Source organism: Nomascus leucogenys, chromosome 3, assembly GCF_006542625.1.
Source record: "Nomascus leucogenys isolate Asia chromosome 3, Asia_NLE_v1, whole genome shotgun sequence".
Taxonomy (NCBI): Eukaryota; Metazoa; Chordata; class Mammalia; order Primates; family Hylobatidae; genus Nomascus; species Nomascus leucogenys.
Genome location: NC_044383.1, coordinates 95,963,941 through 95,984,606, shown reverse-complemented (window position 1 = coordinate 95,984,606; position 20,666 = coordinate 95,963,941). Strand labels below are relative to the sequence as shown.

General features: G+C 39.4%; 1 protein-coding gene across 1 annotated transcript in view; it reads left to right on the top strand.

Annotated features, from left to right (window-relative positions):
• AK9 (adenylate kinase 9) overlaps positions 1-20,666 on the top strand; it is a 216,128-nt gene that overhangs the window by 122,121 nt on the left and 73,341 nt on the right. The window contains exons 22-24 of the mRNA XM_003255556.3: positions 622-711; positions 1,190-1,390; positions 1,754-1,869. Of these exons, the coding sequence (XP_003255604.1) occupies positions 622-711; positions 1,190-1,390; positions 1,754-1,869 (407 nt within the window). The remainder of the gene's footprint in view (positions 1-621; positions 712-1,189; positions 1,391-1,753; positions 1,870-20,666) is intronic.

The following is a 20,666-nucleotide window of genomic DNA, read 5'->3' as shown; positions in this document are numbered from 1 at the left end:
GCGTCTTGCTCTGTCACCCCGACTGGTGTGCAGTGGCACGATCATAGCTCCCTGTAACTTGAACTCCTGGGATCTAGTGATCTTCCCACCTCAGCCTCCCATGTAGCTAGGACCACAGGTGTGAGCCACCATGCCTGGCTAATTTTTATTTTTTGTAGGGATGTGGTCTTGCTGTGTTGCCTAGGCTGGTCTTGAACTCCCGGCCTTAAGTGATTGTCCCACCTCTGCCTCCCAAAGGCTAGGATTACGGGAATGAGTCACTATGCCTGGCTTCATGGGTATTTTAATAAGAAATTAAAAGAAATATCAGGCATTGTTAGTCTACTGCCAAATTAAAAGAAGTTTGATTAATATTTAACAAATTATCAGCCAGAATTGTATGTGCCATGTGTCAATTATTATTCTAGTCCATCTCCTTTTATGTGTTTCAGAATATTCTTTATTTTCTGCCTTTTTTATTATGTATCCTTATGCCATTCTTTCCCTAACAAGAACTGTGCTTTCTATTAGATATTTCATGTACAATTTAAGCTATATTTTGAAATGTTCTTTGTGCCAAAACTTTCACAAAGGAATAATGTTTTAAAATTTAAACACTAACTATTAGATTTCTTTCTTAAGTATCTGAGCCTATTGAGGAAACTATAGTGGAAACAGAAACCCCAAAAGGATCCAAAGAGGGCCTGGAAACTGAAAAATTATCTGAAACAGGTTAGACTGTAAAATGAAAGTAGTTTGTGCATAAAAGTACTTTTCATATTTTCTTACAAAGGGTCTCTAATTTTAGGCATAGTAGGTGCTTCATACTTATTTCTTTCTATGTTATATGCTAATTGACATACATAAATATTTGGCTTACTCCATTAAAAGTGTATCAAACCAGATTATAACACTGGTTTTCACACAAATTTGTTTTATACATTTTTTTATTAACAGTTAAAGTTTCCTTAAGAAAATCATGTTAATTATCCAAAAGCTTGAGTTTTAGTAACAGGTAAATATACATCTGCAGCAAATATAAGAATAAATCATAATTAAATTATGAATTTATGAATGTATATTGTTGCTTAGAATATTATTTTTTTCAACTGTTTAAAAAATATTACAAAGTATAAGCTATTTTGGCAATATGGCTAAAGATAGGATATTTAAGGCCCCTTTTTTCTTTCCTTTGTCTTTTACTCCAAAGTTGTACTACCTGAGTTTCCAGAAGACTCTTATCCTGATGTTCCTGAAATGGAGCCATTTAAAGAGAAGATTGGTTCTTTCATCATCCTCTGGAAACAGCTAGAAGCAACAATTAGTGAAGCTTACATTAAAATTTTAAACTTGGAGATTGCTGACAGAACTCCACAGGAATTACTTCAAAAAGCAGTTGAGACTATGGAAAGTAAGGGCTTTAATCATAACATTTATTATCAAGAGCAGGTGATAGTATTAGAAGCATTTTGAAACTTGAAAGCCTTCGTTGATGGTTTATGAAGTAAATGTTCAATATATCCAAGGCTGATGTATAAAATACTTAGGAACTATCACTGTGCAGGTCCTGACCAACAGAACAGCTGCGCGGCCCAAACACCTCTGGCCATACTGGCCAGTTGTCACATAAGGAACTTATAAAGGCCTATTTGCATACATATTTAATCTAAGAGACTAATAATAATAATTAATTTTCCTAACCTTTGACTATAGTAATATGCTAATAACCTTTTTTGCTAAAAATATTTTCCCCAATGATTCTCTTTTTCTCCAGAACCATTTCAATATACTGCATGGGAGTTAACTGGGGAAGATTATGAGGAAGAAACAGAAGACTACCAGACTGAAGCAGAAGTTGATGAGGAGCTAGAGGAAGAGGAAGAGGAAGAGGCATGATTCTTTTATTTCTACTCATTCTCATTCGTGAAGTCATTGAAAATATGCAAATAAGAGTGGTAACTATCACTTTTGGACCCCAAGTGAACAGACATCCTCATTTGCACACACATTCTCCCTCTGCCTCAGCTTCACTTGACCCCTCTGAAATTCCAGGCTATGTAGTAAGAAAAAAGACTCATGAAAAGATAAAAGGAAACTATTTTAACTATTTTACATGGAAAAAAAAGTTTGTTTTAAATACATAAATATTTTATAAATTTAGCAGAAGTGGTTGTTGTAAGTAAAAGAGGCTGCCTGCATGATAATAATGTGCAGTGTTCTCAGTTAGGAGCAACCCATATTCAGGCCCCATCCACTCCCTTGGCATCAGAATTTGGACAACAATTCTCATTTGATAGTTGTTCAGTTCAGACATCTATCAATAATGAAACAGGAAGCAGTTCTTTTCATTTGAAGCTTTATAAGTAAAAAGTAATATTATTAAGTTATATAAACATAGACTTGTGATTAACTGGGTTAAGTTGCCTGACTTAAACTCAAATATGTATGTGTCAAACAACAAACAATATGTAGTGTGATTCTGATAACAGCTTTTAGTACTTTATCACTAAGGAACTGGAGAGCCTTTCTTTGGGATGGCTAAAGGATGTGGGTTTTGTCCCACTCAGATTCAGATTCTTTTCTTTCATCATCTATCCTCTGCCATGTCTGCTGTTGTTCTTTTGTGTCCCGCTCTGGCCCACCATAAAATGGTCTCTGGTATCTGCAGACAATTATCAGGCCGTCTGTAATTCTCAAAGCTTATATTTTAAAGTATAGTCTTCATTAATAATATTAAAAAAAAAAAACTCCCAATTCACAGAGCATTGGGTAGGGTACTAACAAGGGCCTAGCCTTAGGAATGGGGAATAACTAGACCTAGCATAAATGAAGCTTTGGCCCCCCCATCAAAAAGCAAGAGCCAAAAGGATCAAACTGCTTCCAAGTAATTTAACTGTGTCCAAGAGCAATGCTCGAGAATATTTATGGGAATATAAAGTAAAATTCTAGCAGTCACTGAAGGATTGTGAGACTTGCAAACAGGCAGAAAAATATGACTCACAATGAGGAGAAAAAGTAATCAACTGAAATGGATTCAGAACTGACGAAGGTGTTCTTAGAATTAGATGACAAGGACGGTAAAACAGTTGTTATTCTATATGTTCAAAAAGTTAAACAGAGATACAGAATATGTAATAAATACCTAAGTCGAACTTTTAAGATTGAAAAGTACAATATATGAAATGAAATATACATTAATGGTATGACCATAGTTTAGCCACTGCAAGAGAAATAGCAATAGAAACTATCCAAAATGAAACAACAGAGGAAAAAGATTCTGAAAAAAAATGAGAAGAGCATCAGTGATCTGTGGGACAACTTCAAGCAGCCTATTATACAGAATGCTTGGGACCAGAAGTGTTTCTGATTTTAGACTTTTTCAGATTCTTGAATATTTGCACAATGCATACCAGTTGAGCATCTTAAATCTGAAATCCAAAATGCTACAGTAAGCATTTTCTTTGAGTGTCAGATCACTACTCAAGAAGTTTCAGAGTTTAGAGCATTCCAAATTTCAGATTTGGGGATTAGGGATGCTCAACATGTACATATAGTTCAGATCTACAAAAAGTATGTGTGAGGGGGATTGAAGAGATAATGGCCAAGTTTTTTCTAAATTTTGAAAAAAATTACAAACTCTCAGATTCAATATGCCCAATAAATAAATATGCTCAAGCACAAGAAACATGAAGAAAATATTATAATAACACCAAGTACATCGTATTATTCAAATTGCTCAAAACCAGTTTTAAAAATAAAGGAGAAAACAGATATGCCACATACACAGTAACAAAGATAAGGATGACAGCATATTTCTCATCAAAAACAATGCAAGAAGAGAGTGGAGCAACATCTTTAATGTATTGAAGGGAAAAAAAAATGTCAGCCTGTCACAGTGGCTCATGCCTGTAATCCCAGCACTTTGGGAGGCCAAGGCAGGCACATTGCTTCAGCTCAGGAGTTCAAGACCAGCCTGGGCAACATGGCGAAACCCCATCTCTACAAAAAATACAAAAATTAACCAGGCATGGTGGTGCACACCTGTAGTCCTAGCTACTCGGGAGACAGGTGGGAGGATCACCTGAGCCCAGGAGGTCGAGGCATCAGTGAGCTAAGATCACACCTCTGCACTCCAGCCTGGGCAACAGAGTGAGACTCTGTCTTAAACAAAACAAAACAAAACACAAAAAACCACAAAATAAACTGTCAACCTAGGATTCTAAGTCCACTTAAACTCTCTTTTAGAAACAAAGGCAAGCTGGGCATGGTGGCTCATGCCTGTAATCCCAGCACTTTGGGAGGCTGAGGCAGGCGGATCATGAGGTCAGGAGTTCAAGACCAGCCTGGCCAACATGGTGAAACCCCATCTCTACTAAAAATACAAAAATTAGCCAGATGTGGTGGTGTGCACCTGTAATCCCAGCTACTCAGGAGGCTGGGGCAGGATAATCGCTTGAACCTGGGAGCCAGAGGTTGCAGTGAGATTGTGCCATTGAACTCCAGCCTGGGCAACAAAGCGAGACTCTGTCTCAAAAAATAAAAATAAAAACAAAGGCAAACTGAAGACTGTTAGACATACGAAAGCTGAAAGAAAGCAGCCAGACACAGGTGGCTTCCCTCATGAATTCTGCCAAATCTTGAAGAAAGAAAGAAAACCAATTCTATACAAACTGTTCCAGAAAATTGAAGAGGAGAGAATACTTCCTAGTCGTTCTATGAGATCAGCATTATTCTGATACCAAAACCAAAGACATTAAAAGCAAGGAAAGAAAAACAAACTGCAGTCTAACATCACTCATTAACATAGATACAGACATTCTTAACAAAATTTTAGCAAATCAAATCCAAAATAATACACCATGACCAAGTGGGGCTTATCTTGGAAATTCAAGGTTAGTTTAACATTTGAAAAGCAATCATTGTAATTCATCATATTAACAAACAAGGGAAAAAACATGATCACCTCAATAGATATAGAAAAAGCATTTGACAAAATTCAAAATCTATTACTGGTAAGAAAAAAAAATGAAGGGAACTTCCTTAGCTTGATAAAGGGTATCCACACAAAGTCTCTAACAGCTAATGTCATACTTAAGGGTAAAAGGCTGAATGCTTTTTTCCTAAGATCAGGACAAAGAAAGGATGTTCATTCTCACCACTTCTATTCAACACTATACTGAAGGTTTGGCTACTGCATTCAGACAAGGAAAAGAAATAAAAGGCATTCAGATTGAAAAAGAAAGATGCAACTATCTTTATATGTAGGAAGTAAGATTTTCTGTTGTGATAGGCTAAATAATGGCACCCCAAAGAAGTTCATGTCCTAAGCTGTGAATTGACACGTGTGAATGTTACCTTACATGGCAAAAAGGATTTTGCAGATGTGACTAAATTAAGGATCCCGAGATGAGGGAGTTATCATGGATTATCCATGTAGACCAATGTAATCACAAAGATCCTTATAAGAGGAAGACAGGAAATGAGAGAGAAGGTGCTTTTAAGCCGGCTTTGAAGATAGAGAAAAGGACCAAGAGCCAACCCTAGAAGTGGAGGAGCAGGAATGGATTCTCTCCTGGGGCCTCCAGAAAGAATTAAGCCTGCCAACAAATTCACAGTAGCCCCATAAAACTCTCTGGGCTTCTGATCTCCAAAACTGTAAGAAAATACATGTTTGTTGTTTTAAGCCACTATATTTGTGGTAATTTGTTAAGCAGCATTATGAAATTAATACATCTATGTAGAAAAGCCAATGGAATCAACAAAAAAAAGCTACTAATAATTGAATTTAGCAAAGTTTCAGGACATAAAATCAGTATTCAAGAACCAATCTTATTTCTATGTGTAAGCTATAGACAATCAGAAATTGATTTTTAAATGCCTTTCAAAATAGGATCAAGAATATGTAATATGAAGGGATAAATTTAGCAAAAGATCCAGGAACAATACACTAAAAACTACAAAACTGTGCTGAGAAAAATTGAAGAAAGCCTACATAAATGGACAGATAGATATACCAGGCCGGGCGCGGTGGCTCACACCTGTAATCCCAGCACTTTGGGAGGCCGAGGTGGGCGGATCATGAGGTCAGGAGATCAAGACCATCCTGACTAACACGGTGAAACCCTGTCTCTACTAAAAATACAAAAAATTGGGCCAGGCTCGGTGGCTCACGCTTGTAATCCCAGCACTTTGGGAGGCCGAGGCAGGCAGATCACGAGGTCAGGAGATCGAGACCATGGTGAAACCCCATCTCTACTAAAAATACAAAAAAATTAGCTGGGTGTGGTGGTGGGCGCCTGTAGTCCCAGCTACTAGGAGAGGCTGAGGCAGGAGAATGGCGTGAACCTGGGAGGCGGAGCTTGCAGTGAGCCGAGATTGCGCCACTGCACTCCAGCCTGGGTGACAGAGCGAGACTCCGTCTCAAAAAAAAAAAAAAAAAATACAAAAAATTAGCCAGGCGAGGTGGCAGGTGCCTGTAGTCCCAGCTACTCGGGAGGCTGAGGCAGGAGAATGGCATGAACCTGGGAGGCGGAGCTTGCAGTGAGCCGAGATCGTGCCACTGCACTCCAGCCTGGGCGACAGAGTGAGACTCCGTCTCAAAAAAAAAAAAAAAAAAAAAAAGGATATACCATGGCTGAGTATGGTGGCTCACGTCTATAATCCTAGCAGTTTGGGAGGCCGAGTCAGGCGGATCACTTGAGGTCAGGAGTTCGAGGCAGCTTAGCCAACATGGCGAACCCCCTTCTCTACTGAAAATATAAAAATTAGCCAGGCGTGGTGGTGTGTGCCTGTAATCCCAGCTGCTGGCAAGGCTGAGACACGAAAATCATTTGATCTTGGGCAGTGAGCCAAGATTGTGCCACCGCACCCCAGCCTAGGTGACAGAGCAAGGCTCCATCTCAAAAAAAAAAAAGTAGATATACCATGTTCATAGGTCAGAAGACTTAATATTATTATATCAATTCTCCCCAAATTTATCTACAGATTCCATATAATCAAAATTAAAAACCCAGCAGACTGTTTGGTAGAAACTTATAAATTGATCCTAACATTCATTTGAAAATGCAGAGTACTTAAAATAATGAAAACAAATTTTAGAAAGAATAACCAAGTAAGAGAATTAATACATTTGATTTCAAGATTAATTAATTATAAAGTTATAGCTATCAAAATAGTGGCATTGGCACAAAACAGCAAATAGATTAATAGAACACAAGAGAGTCCAGAAATAGAGCCACACATATATGGACAATTGATTATTGACAAATCTACAGAGGCAATTTAGTGGAGAAAGGACAGTCGTTTTAATCAATAGTGCTGGAACAATTGGAGATCCATATGCAAAATAATGAACTTTGAACCAAACCTCACATGATATACCAAAACTAACTTAAAATGTATTATAGGCCTAAATGTACATTACAAAACTTCTGGAAAAAACCTAAGAGAGAATCTTTGAGACCTTGGATTAGGCAAAAATTTCTTAGACATGACACCAAAAGCAGAATCCATAGAGAAAAAGAATGATAAATTGGCCTTCATCAAAAGTAAGAACTAAACTATTTTTAAAAAAAAACACTATTAAGAGAATGAAAAGACAAACTTGAATAAAATATTTGCAAATCACATATCTGATGCAAGTCCTTATATCCAGAATATATAAAGAACTCTTAATACTCAATGAGAAAACAAACAACCCATTTTTTTAATGGGCAGAAGATTTTAACAGACACCAGATACTTCACCAAATAAAGTATACAGATGGCTAATAGGTACATGAAAAGACGTTCAACCTCATTAGTCATTAAAGAAGTAAAAATTTAAATCACAATGAGACACTATTAGATAATGATTAGAATGCCTAAAATCAAAGACTGACCATACCAAGTGTTAGCTAGGGTGCAGAATAACTTGAACTCTTATATACTGCTTGTGGGAATATAACTTGGTACAACCACTTTGGAAAACAGTTTGGCAATTTCTTAAACAGATAAATATGCACCTACCATAGCACCCAGTCCTTCCACTCCTAGGAATTTATCCCAGACAAAGGAGAGCACATGCCCATTCAAAGACTTGATGAGTGGTCACAGCAGCTTTATTTGTAATAGCTCCAAATTGGAAACCATTCAGTAATTCATCAACATAGGAGGAGGGGTGACTGCAGTCTCTGCAAACCAGCAGACTTAGCCTCTCATCTTGGTAGTTCTGAGGAATCCAGGCAGCCCAGATGAGTGGGTTTCCCTTCAGGAAAACATACCCTCTCCACCAAGGGACAAAGTGCTTCTTTAAATGGGTCCGGCTCCCTGTGCCACCCAACTGGGTGAGACCCTCTAACAGGGGTTGTTAGACATTCTATACAGGAGTGATTCTACTGGCATCAGGTTGGTGTTCCTCAAGGTCAAAAGTCCCAGAAGAAGGAGCAGGCACCCATCTTTGCTGCTGTCTAGCCCTCTCAAGTAACATCTTCAGGCATGGGGGCAAATCAGATGAGTAGTGTCTGAAGTGAACCCCCAGCAAACTGCAGCAGCCCTACAGAAGAGGGACCTGACTATTGAAAGCAAAACAAACAAGTAGAAAGTGACAACAACGCATCAACAACAACAAAAAGGCCCCCACAAAAACCCCATCCAAGGGTCAGCAGCCTCAAAGACCGAAACTTGACAAACTCACGAAGATAGAAAGAATCAATGAAAAAATGCTGAAAACCCAAAAGGTCAGAGTGCATCTTCTCCTCCAAATGAATGCAGTGTTTCTCCATCAAGGGCACAGAACTGGAAGGAGGATCAGATGGATGAATTGACAGAAGTAGCCTTCAGAAGATGGGTAATAAAAAATTAAGATGAGTTAAAGGAGCAGGTTAACCTGATAAAAGTTTAGAGCAATTGCTAACTAGAATAATCAGTTTAGAGAGGAACATAAATGACCTGATGGAGCTGAAAAACACAGCATGAGAACTTTGTGAAGCATATACAAGTATCAACAGTTGAATTGACCAAGCAGAAGAAAGGATATTGGAGTTTGAAGAACACCTTACTGAAATAAGACATGCAGACAACAATAGAGAAAAAAGAATGAAAATGAATGAACAAAGTCTCCAAAAAATGTGGGACTTCATATAAAGACAAAACCTACAATTGATTAGAGTACCAGAAGGAGACAGGGAGAATGGAAACAAGCTGGAAAACTGGAAAACACACTTCAGGATATTATCCAGGAGAACTTCCTCAATCTAGCGAGACAGGCCAACATTCAAATTCAGGAAATACAGAGAACACCATTAAGATACTCCATGAGATCAACCCCAAAACACATAATCATCAGATTCTCCATGGTTGAAATGAAGGAAAAACTGTTAAGGGCAGCCAGAGAGAAAGGTCAGGTAACATACAAAGGGAAGCCGATCAGACTAACAGTGGACCTCTCAGCAGAAACTCTACAAAACTTAAGAGACTGGGGGCCAATATTCAACATTCTTAAAGAATTTTCAACCCAGAATTTCATATCCAGCCAAACTAAGCTTCATAAGCAAAGGAGAAATAAAATCCTTTCCAGACAAGCAGATGCTGAGGGATTTCATTACCACCAGGCCTGCCCTGCAAGAGCTCCTGAAAGAAGCACTAAATATGTACTGGAAGGGAAAAACTGGTACCAGCCACTGCAAAAATACACCAAAATATAAAGACCAATGACACTACAAAGAAACTGCATCAACTAGTGTGCAAAATAAGCAAATAGCATCATGATGACAGGATCAGAGTCACACATATCTATACTAACCTTAAATGTAAATAGGCTAAATGCCCCAATTCAAATACACAGAATGGCAAGCTAGATAAAGACCCAAGATCTATTGGTATGCTGTCTTCAAGAGACTCATCTCACATGCAAAGATACACACAGGCTCAAAATAAAGGGATGGAGGAAAATTTACCAAGCAAATGGAAAGCCAAAAAAAGCAGGAGTCACAATCTTAGTCTCTGACCAAACGGATTTGAAACCAATAAAGATCAAAAAAGACAAAGAAGGGGACTATATAATGGTAAAGGGAACAATTCAACAAGAAGAGCTAACTATTCTAAATATATATGCACCCAATACAAGAGCAGCCAGATTCATAAAACAAGTTCTTAGAGACCTACAAAGAGACTTAGAATCCCACACAATAATAGTGGGAGACTTTAACACCCCATTGTCAGTATTAGATCACTGAGACAGAAAATTAATGAGGATATTCAGGACTTAAACTCAACTCTGGATCAAGTGGACCTAGTTGACATCTACAGAACTCAATACCCCAAATCAATAGAATATATATTCTTCTCAGTGCCACATGGCACTTATTTTAAAATAAAACACATAATTGGAAGTAAAACACTCCTCAGCAAATGCAAAAGAACTGAAATCATAACAAACAGTCTCTCAGACCACAGTGTAGGCAAATTAGGATTCAGGATTAAGAGACTCACTCAAAATCACACAATTTCATGGAAATTGAACAACCTGCTCCTGAATGATTCCTGGGTAAATAATGAAATAAGGCAGAAATCAAGAAGTTCTTTGAAACCAATGAGAACAAAGAGACAATGTACCAGAATCTCTGGGACACAGCTAAAGCAGTGTTAAGAGGGAAATTTATAGCACTAAATGCCCACATCAGAAATCTAGATAGATCTCAAATCAGCACCCTAACATCACAATGAAGAGAGCTAGAGAAGCATCAGCAAGCTAATCCAAAAGCTAGCAGAAGACAAGGAATAACTAAGATAAGAGAAGAATTGAAGGAGATAGGGACACAAAAAAACCTTCCGAAATATCAATGAATCCAGGAGCTGGTTTTTTAAAAAATTAACAAAATAGATAGACCACTAGCTAGACTATTGAGAGAGAGGAATCAAATAGACACAATAGCAAATGATAACGGGGATATCACCACAGAAATACAAATTGCTGGGCTGAGTGCGGTGGCTCACGCCTGCACTCCCAGCACTTTGGGAGGCCAAGGCGGGCAGATCACCTGAGGTCAGGAGTTCGAGACCAGCCTGGCTAACATAGGGAAACCCTGTCTGTACTAAAAATACAAAAATTATCTGGGCATGGTGGTGCACGTCTGTAATCCCAGCTACTCGAGAGGCTGAGACAGGAGAATAGCTTGAGCCTGGGAGGAGGAGGTTGCAGTGAGCAGAGATCATACTATTGCACTCCATCCTGGGCTACAGAATGAGACTCTGTCTCAAAAAAAAAAAAAAAAGAAATACCAACTACCATCAGAGAATATTAACACCTCTATGCAAATAAACTAGAAAATCTAGAAGAAATGAATAAATTCCTGCACACATACACCCTCCCAAGACTGAATCAGGAAGAAGTTGACTCCCTGAATAGACCAATAACAAGTTCTGAAATTGAGGAGGTAATTAATAGCCTACCAACCATAAAAAGCTCAGGATCAGATGGATTCACAGCTGAATTATACCAGAAATACAAAGAGGAGCTGGCACCATTACTTCTGAAACTATTCCAAACAATTGAAAAGGAGGGACTCCTCCCTAATTCATTTTATGAAGCATCAGCCTGATACCAAAACCTGGCAGAGACACAACAAAGCAAGAAAGCTTCAGCCAATATCCCTGATGAACACCAATTCCAAAATCCTCAATAAGATAACTGTCAAACAGAATCCAGCAGTGCATCAAAAAATTTATCCACCAAGATCAAGTCGGCTTCATCCCTGGGATGCAAGGCTGGTTCAACATACACAAATCAATAAATGTAATAATCTATCACATAAACAGAACCAAAGACGAAAACCACATGATTATCTTAATAGATGCAGAAAAGGCCTTTGATAAAATTTAACATCCCTTCATGTTAAAAACTCTCAATAAACTAGGTATTGATGGAACATATCTCAAAATAATAAGAGCTATTTATGACAAAGCCACAGCGAATATCATATTGAATGGGCAAGAGCTGGAAGCGTTCCCTTTGAAAACCAGTACAAGACAAGGATACCTTCTCTCACCACTCCCATTCAACATAGTATCGTAAGTTCTGGCCAGGACAATCAGGCAAGATAAAGAAATAAACGATATTCAAATAGGAAGAGAGGAAGTGAAGTTGTCTCTGCTTGCCAATGACATGATATTATGTCTAGAATACCCCATTATTTCAGCCCCAAAACTTCTTGAACCGATAAGCAACTTCAGCAAAGTCTCAGGATACAAAATCAATGTGCATAAATCACAAGCATTCCTTTACACCAACAATAGGCAAGCAGAGAGCCAAATCATGAATGAACTCCAATTCACAATCACTACAAAGAGAATAAAATATCTAGGAATACAGCTAACAAGGGATAGGAAGGACCTCTTCAAGGAGAACTACAAACCACTGCTCAAGGAAATAAGAGAAGACACAAACACATAGAAAAACTTTCCATCCTTCTGGATAGGAAGAATCAATATCATGAAAATGGCCATAACACCCAAAGTAATTTATAGATTCAATGCTATTCCCATCAAACTACAATTGACATTTTCACGGAATTAGAAAAAGCTATTTTAGGATGGGTGGAGCCAAGATGGCCGAATAGGAACAGCTCCAGTCTACAGCTCCCAGCGTCAGCAGCACAGAAGACGGGTGATTTCTGCATTTCCGTTTGAGGTACTGGGTTCATCTCACTAGGGAGTGCCAAACAGTGGGTGCAGGACAGTCGGTGCAGCACACTGTGCGCAAGCCGAAGCAGGGCGAGGCACTGCCTCACTCGGGAAGCGCAAGGGGTCAGGGAGTTCCCTTTCCTAGTCAAAGAAAAGAGTAACAGATGGCACCTGGAAAATCGGGTCAGTCCCACCCTAATACTGCGCTTTTACAATGGGCCTGGAAAACGGCACACCAGGAGATTGTGTCCCTCACCTGGCTCGGAGGCTCCTATGCCCACGGAATCTCGCTGATTGCTAGCACAGCAGTCTGAGATCAAACTGCAAGGCGGCAGCGAGGCTGGGGGAGGGGCGCCCGCCATTGCCCAGGCTTGCATAAGTAAACAAAGCAGCCAGGAAGCTCAAACTGGGTGGAGCCCACCACAGCTCAAGGAGGCCTGTCTGCCTCTGTAGGCTCCACCTCTGGGGGCAGGGCACAGACAAACAAAAGTTCAGCAGGAACCTCTGCAGACTTAAATGTCCCTGTCTGACAGCTTTGAAGAGAGTAGTGGTTCTCCCAGCATGCAGCTGGATATCTGAGAACGGTCAGACTGCCTCCTAAAGTGGGTCCCTGACCCCCAAGCAGCCTAACTGGGAGGCACCCCCCAGTAGGGACAGACTGACACCTCACCCAGCCGGGTACTCCTCTGAGACAAAACTTCCAGAGGAACTATCAGACAGCTGAATTTGTGGTCTCACGAAAATCCACTGTTCTGCAGCCACCGCTGCTGACACTCAGCCAAACAGGGTCTGGAGTGGACCTCTAGCAAACTCCAACAGACCTGCAGCTGCGGGTCCTGTCTGGTAGAAGGAAAACTAACAAACAGAAGACATCCACACCAAAAACCCATCTGTACATCACCATCATCAAAGACCAAAAGTAGATAAAACCACAAAGATGGGGAAAAAACAGAGCAGAAAAACTGGAAACTCTAAAAAGCAGAGCACCTGTCCTCCTCCAAAGGAACGCAGTTCCTCACCAGCAACGGAACAAAGCTGGATGGAGAATGACTTTGACGAGTTGAGAGAAGAAGGCTTCAGATGATCAAACTACTCCGAGCTATGGGAGGAAATTCAAAACAATAGCAAAGAAGTTAAAAACTTTGAAAAAAAATTAGACGAATGGATAACTAGAATAACCAATGGAGAGAAAGGCTTAAAGGAGCTGATGGAGCCGAAAGCCAAGTTTCAAGAACTGCGTGAAGATTGCAGAAGCCTCGGGAGCCGATGTGATCAACTGAAAGAAAGGGTATCAGTGATGGAAGATGAAATGAATGAAATGAAGCGAGAAGGGAAGTTTAGAGAAAAAAGAATAAAAAGAAATGAACAAAGCCTCCAAGAAATTTGGGACTATGTGAAAAGACCAAACCTACGTCTGACTGGTGTACCTGAAAATGACCGGGAGAATGGAACCAAGTTGGAAAACACTCTGCAAGATATTATCCAGGAGAACTTCCCCAATCTAGCAAGGCAGGCCAACATTCAGATTCAGGAAATACAGAGAACGCCACAAAGATACTCCTCGAGAAGAGCAACTCCAAGACACATAATTGTCAGATTCACCAAAGTTGGAATGAAGGAAAAAATGTTAAGGGTGGCCAGAGAGAAAGGTCGGGTTACCCACAAAGGGAAGCCCATCAGACTAACAGCTGATCTCTCGGCAGAAACTCTACAAGCCAGAAGAGAGTGGGGACCGATATTCAACATTCTTAAAGAAAAGAATTTTCAACCCAGAATTTCAAATCCAGCCAAACTAAGCTTCATAAGTGAAGGAGAAATAAAATCCTTTACAGACAAGCAAATGCTGAGTGATTTTGTCATCACCAGGCCTGCCCTAAAAGAGCTCCTGAAGGAAGCACTAAACATGGAAAGGAGCAACCGGTACCAGCCCCTGCAAAAACATGCCAAATTGTAAAGACCATCGAGGCTAGGAAGAAACTGCATCAACTAACAAGCAAAATAACCAACTAACATCATAATGACAGGATCACATTCACACATAACAATATTAATTTTAAATGTAAATGGGCTAAATGCTCCAATTAAAAGACACAGACTGGCAAACTGGATAAGGAGTCAAGACCCATCAGTGTACTGTATTCAGGAAACCCATCTCACGTGCAGAGACACACATAGGCTCAAAATAAAGGGATGGAGGAAGATCTATCAAGCAAATGGAAAACAAAAAAAGGCAGGGGTTGCAATCCTAGTTTCTGATAAAATAGACTTTAAACCAACAAAGATCAAAAGAGACAAAGAAGGCCATTACATAATGGTAAAGGGATCAATTCAACAAGAAGAGCTAACTATCCTAAATATATATGCACCCAACACAGGAGCACCCAGATTCATAAAGCAAGTCCTGAGTGACCTACAAAGGGACTTAAACTCCCACACAATAATAATGGGAGATTTTAACACCCCACTGTCAACATTAGACAGATCATCGAGACAGAAAGTTAACAAGGATATCCAGGAATTGAACTCAGCTCTGCACAAAGTGGAACTAATAGATGTCTACAGAACTCTCCACCCCAAAGCAACAGAATATACATTTTTTTCAGCACCACACCACACCTATTCCAAAATTGACCACATAGTTGGAAGTAAAGCTCTCCTCAGCAAATGTAAAAGAACAGAAATTATAACAAACTGTCTCTCAGACCACAGGGCAATCAAACTAGAACTCAGGATTAAGAAACTCACTCAAAACCGCTCAACTACATGGAAACTGAACAACCTGCTCCTGAATGACTACTGGGTACATAATGAAATGAAGGCAGAAATAAAGATGTTCTTTGAAACCAACGAGAACAAAGACACAACATACCAGAATCTCTGGGACACATTCAAAGCAGTGTGTAGAGGGAAATTTATAGCACTAAATGCCCACGAGAGAAAGCAGGAAACATCCAAAATGACACCCTAACATCACAATTAAAAGAACTAGAAAAGCAAGAGCAAACACATTCAAAAGCTAGCAGAAGGCTAGAAATAACTAAAATCAGAGCAGAACTGAAGGAAATAGAGACACAAAAAACCCTTCAAAAAATTAATGAATCCAGGAGCTGGTTTTTTGAAAAGATCAACAAAATTGATAGACCACTAGCAAGACTAATAAAGAAGAAAAGAGAGAAGAATCAAATAGATGCAATAAAAAATGAAAAGGGGGTTATCACCTCCGATCCCACAGAAATACAATCTACCATCAGAGAATACTACAAACACCTCTATGCAAATAAACTAGAAAATCTAGAAGAAATGGATAAATTCCTCAACAAATATACCCTCCCAAGACTAAACCAGGAAGAAGTTGAATCTCTGAATAGACCAATAACAGGTTCTGCAATTGTGGCAATAATCAATAGCTTACCAACCAAAAAGAGTTCAGGACCTGATGTATTCACAGCCGAATTCTACCAGAGGTACAAGGAGGAACTGGTACCATTCCTTCTGAAACTATTCCAATCGATAGAAAAAGAGGGAATCCTCCCTAACACATTTTATGAGTCCAGCATCGTCCTGATACCAAAGCCTGGCAGAGACATAACCAAAAAAGAGAATTTCAGACCAATATCCTTGATGAACATTGATGCAAAAATCCTCAATAAAATACTGGCAAACCAAATCCAGCAGCACATCAAAAAGCTTATACATCATAATCAAGTGGGCTTCATCCCTGGGATGCAAGGCTGGTTCAACATACGCAAATCAATAAATGTAATCCAGCATATAAACAGAACCAAAGACAAAAACCACATGATTATCTCAATAGATGCAGAAAAGGTCTTTGACAAAATTCAACAGCCCTTCATGCTAAAAACTCTCAATAAATTAGGTATTGATGGGACGTATCTCGAAATAATAAGAGCTATCTATGACAAACCCACAGCCAATATCATACTGAATGGGCAAAAACTGGAAGCATTCCCTTTGAAAACTGGCACAAGACAGGGATGCCCTCTCTCACCACTCCTATTCAACAGAGTGCTGGAAGTTCTGGCCAGAGCAATCAGGCAGGAGAAGGAAATAAAGGGTATTCAATTAGGAAACAAGGAAGCCAAATTGTCCCTGTTTGCAGATGACATGATTGTATATCTAGAAAACCCCATTGTCTCAGCCCAAAATCTCCTTAAGCTGATTAGCAACTTCAGCAAAGTCTCAGGATACAAAATCAATGTACAAAAATCACAAGCATTCTTGTACACCAATCACAGACAAACGGAGAGCCAAATCATGAGTGAACTCCCATTCACAATTGCTTCAAAGAGAATAAAATACCTAGGAATCCAACTTACAAGGGATGTGAAGGACCTCTTCAAGGAGAACTAAAAACCACTGCTCAATGAAATGAAAGAGGATACAAACAAATGGAAGAACATTCCATGCTCATGGGTTGGAAGAATCAATATCGTGAAAATGGCCATACTGCCCAAGGTAATTTATAGATTCAATGCCATCCCCATCAAGCTACCAATGACTTTCTTCACAGAATTGGAAAAAACTACTTTAAAGTTCATATGGAACCAAAAAAGAGCCTGCATCGCCAAGTCAATCCTAAGCCAAAAGAACAAAGCTAGAGGCATCATGCTACCTGACTTCAAACTATACTACAAGGCTACAGTAACCAAAACAGCATGGTACTGGTACCACAACAGAGACATAGATCAATGGAACAGAACAGAGCCCTCAGAAATAGTGCTGCATATCTACAACTATCTGATCTTTGACAAACCTGACAAAAACAAGCAATGGGAAAGGATTCCCTTTTTAATAAATGGTGCTGGGAAAACTGGCTAGCCATATGTAGAAAGCTGAAACTGGATCCCTTCCTCACACCTTATACAAAAATTAATTCAAGATGGATTAAAGACTTACATGGTAGACCTAAAACCATAAAAACCCTAGAAGAAAGCCTAGGCAATAAATACCATTCAGGACATAGGCGTGGGCAAGGACTTCATGTCTAAAACACCAAAAGCAATGGCAACAAAAGCCAAAATGGACAAATGGGATCTAATTAAACTAAAGAGCTTCTGCACAGCAAAAGAAACTACCATCAGAGTGAACAGGCAACCTACAGAATGGGAGAAAGTTTTTGCAACCTACTCATCTGACAAAGGGCTAATATCCAGAATCTACAATGAACTCAAACAAATTTACAAGAAAAAAACAAACAACCCCATCAAAAAGTGGGCGAAGGACATGAACAGACACTTCTCAAAAGAAGACATTTATGCAGCCAAAAAACACATGAAAAAATGCTCATCATCACTGGCCATCAGAGAAATGCAAATCAAAACCACAATGAGATACCATGTCACACCAGTTAGAATGGCCATCATTAAAAAGCCAGGAAACAACAGGTGCTGGAGAGGATGTGGAGAAATAGGAACACTTTTACACTGTTGGTGGGACTGTCAACTAGTTCAACCATTGTGGAAGTCAGTGTGGCGATTCCTCAGGGATCTAGAAGTAGAAATACCATTTGACCCAGCCATCCCATTACTGGGTATATACCCAAAGGACTATAAATCATGCTGCTGTAAAGACACATGCACACGTATGTTTGTTGCGGCACTATTCACAATAGCAAAGACTTAGAACCAACCCAAATGTCCAACAAGGATAGACTGGATTAAGAAAATGTGGCACATATACACCATGGAATACTATGCAGCCATAAAAAATGATGAGTTCATGTCGTTTGTAGGGACATGGATGAAACTGGAAAACATCATTCTCAGTAAACTATCGCAAGGACAAAAAAACAAACACCGCATGTTCTCACTCATGGGTGGGAATTGAACAATGAGAACTCATGGACACAGGAAGGGGAACATCACACTCCAGGGACTGTTGTGGGGAGGGGGTAGGAGGGAGGGACAGCATTAGGAGATATACCTAATGCTAAATGACGAGTTAATGGGTGCAGCAAACCAACACGGCACATGGATTCATATGTAACAAACCTGCACATTGTGCACATGTACTCTAAAACCTAAAGTATAATAATAAAAAAAAAAGAAAAAACTATCTTAAATTTCATATGGGATCAAAGGAGACCCTGTATAGCCAAGACAATTCTAAGCAAAAAGAACAAAGCTAGAGGCATCACGCTACCTGACTTCAAGCTATGCTGCAAGGCTACAGTAACCAAAACAGCATGGTACTGGTACCAAAACAGACATATAGACCAATGGAACAGAACAGAGACCTCAGAAATAATACCATACATCTACAACCATCTGATCTTCAACAAACCTGACAAAAACAAGCAATGAGGAAAGAATCTCCTATTCAGTAAATGGTGCTGGGAAAACTGGCTAGTCATATGCAGAAAACTGAAACTGGACCCTTTCCTTACACCTTATACAAAAATTAACTCAAGATGGATTAAAGACTTAAATGTATAACCCAAAAGCATAAAAAACCGTAGAAGAAAACCTAGGCAATACCTTTCAGGACATAGGCATGGGCAAAGACTTCATGACAAAAATGCCAAAGCAATTGCAACAAAAGCCAAAATTGACAAATAGGATCTAATTAAACTAAAGAGCTTCTGCACAGCAAAAGAAACTACCATCAGAGTGAACAGGCAACCTGAAGAATGGGAGAAAATTTTTGCAATCTACCCATCTGACAAAAGTCTAATATTCAGAATTTATGTTGAACTTAAACATATTTACAAGAAAAAAACAAACAACCCCATCAAAAAGTAGTCAAAAGATATGAACAGACACTTCTCAAAAGAAGACATTTATGTGGGCAGCAAACATGAAAAAAGCTCAGCATCACTGATCATCAGAGAAATGCAAATCAAAACCACACTGAGATACCATCTCATGCCAGCCAAAATGGTAATTATTAAAAAGTCAGGAAATAATAGACGCTGGTGAGGCTGTGGAGAAATAGGAATGCTTTTACACTGTTGGTGGGAGCGCAAATTAGTTCAATTATTGTGAAACACAGTGTGGCAATTCCTCAAGGATCTGGAACCAAAATACCATTTGACCCAGCAATCCCATTACTGGGTATATACCCACAGGAATATAAACCATTGTACTCTAAAGACACAAGCACACATATGTTTATTGCCGCACTATTTACAACAGGAAAGACATGGAACCAACCCAAATGCCCATCAATGATAGACTGGATAAAGAAAATGTGGTATATATACACCATGGGATGCTATGCAGCCATAAAAAAGAATGAGATCATGTCCTTTGCAGGGACATGAATGGAGCTGGAAGTCATCATCCTCAGCAAAGTAACACAGGAACAGAAAACCAAAATCACGTGTTCTCACTTATAAGTGGGAGTTGAACACTGAAAACACATGGACACCAAGAGGGGAATAACACACACCAGGGCCTGTTGGGGGGTAAGAGGAAGGAACATAGAGGATGGGTCAATTGTTGCAGCAAACCACCATGGCACATATGTACCTATGTAACAAACCTGCACGTTCTGCACATGTATCCCTTTTTTTTTTTTTTTTTGGAAGAAATAAAGAAAAAACTGAAAAAAAATTATAAGGACTTGAAAGGATTTTACCCCCCAAAAAATCAATTACTGAAATATGGGCTTAGGAAGAAAGATAAAAGCTAAACCAAAATAATAGGTGGGGGAGGCTTTATAGGTCATTTCTTACATACACCTTCATTGATTACATAAGTCTCTGTGTTTTTTGAACATCATAGGAAAAAAATCATTAATTTCCAGCTCATTTTGAAGCTTGCATTTTTTTTTTTTTTTTTTGAGATGGAGTCTCACCCTGTCACCCTGGCTGGAGTGTGGTGTGCCATCTCGGCTCACTGCAACCTCCACCTCTCGGACTCAAGTGATTCTCCTGCCTCAGCCTCCTGAATAGCTGGGATTACAGGCACGCGCCACCACGCCTGGCTAATTTTTATATTTTCAGTAGAGAAGGGGTTTCACCATGTTGGCCAGGCTGGTCTCAAACTCCTGACCTCATGTGATCCA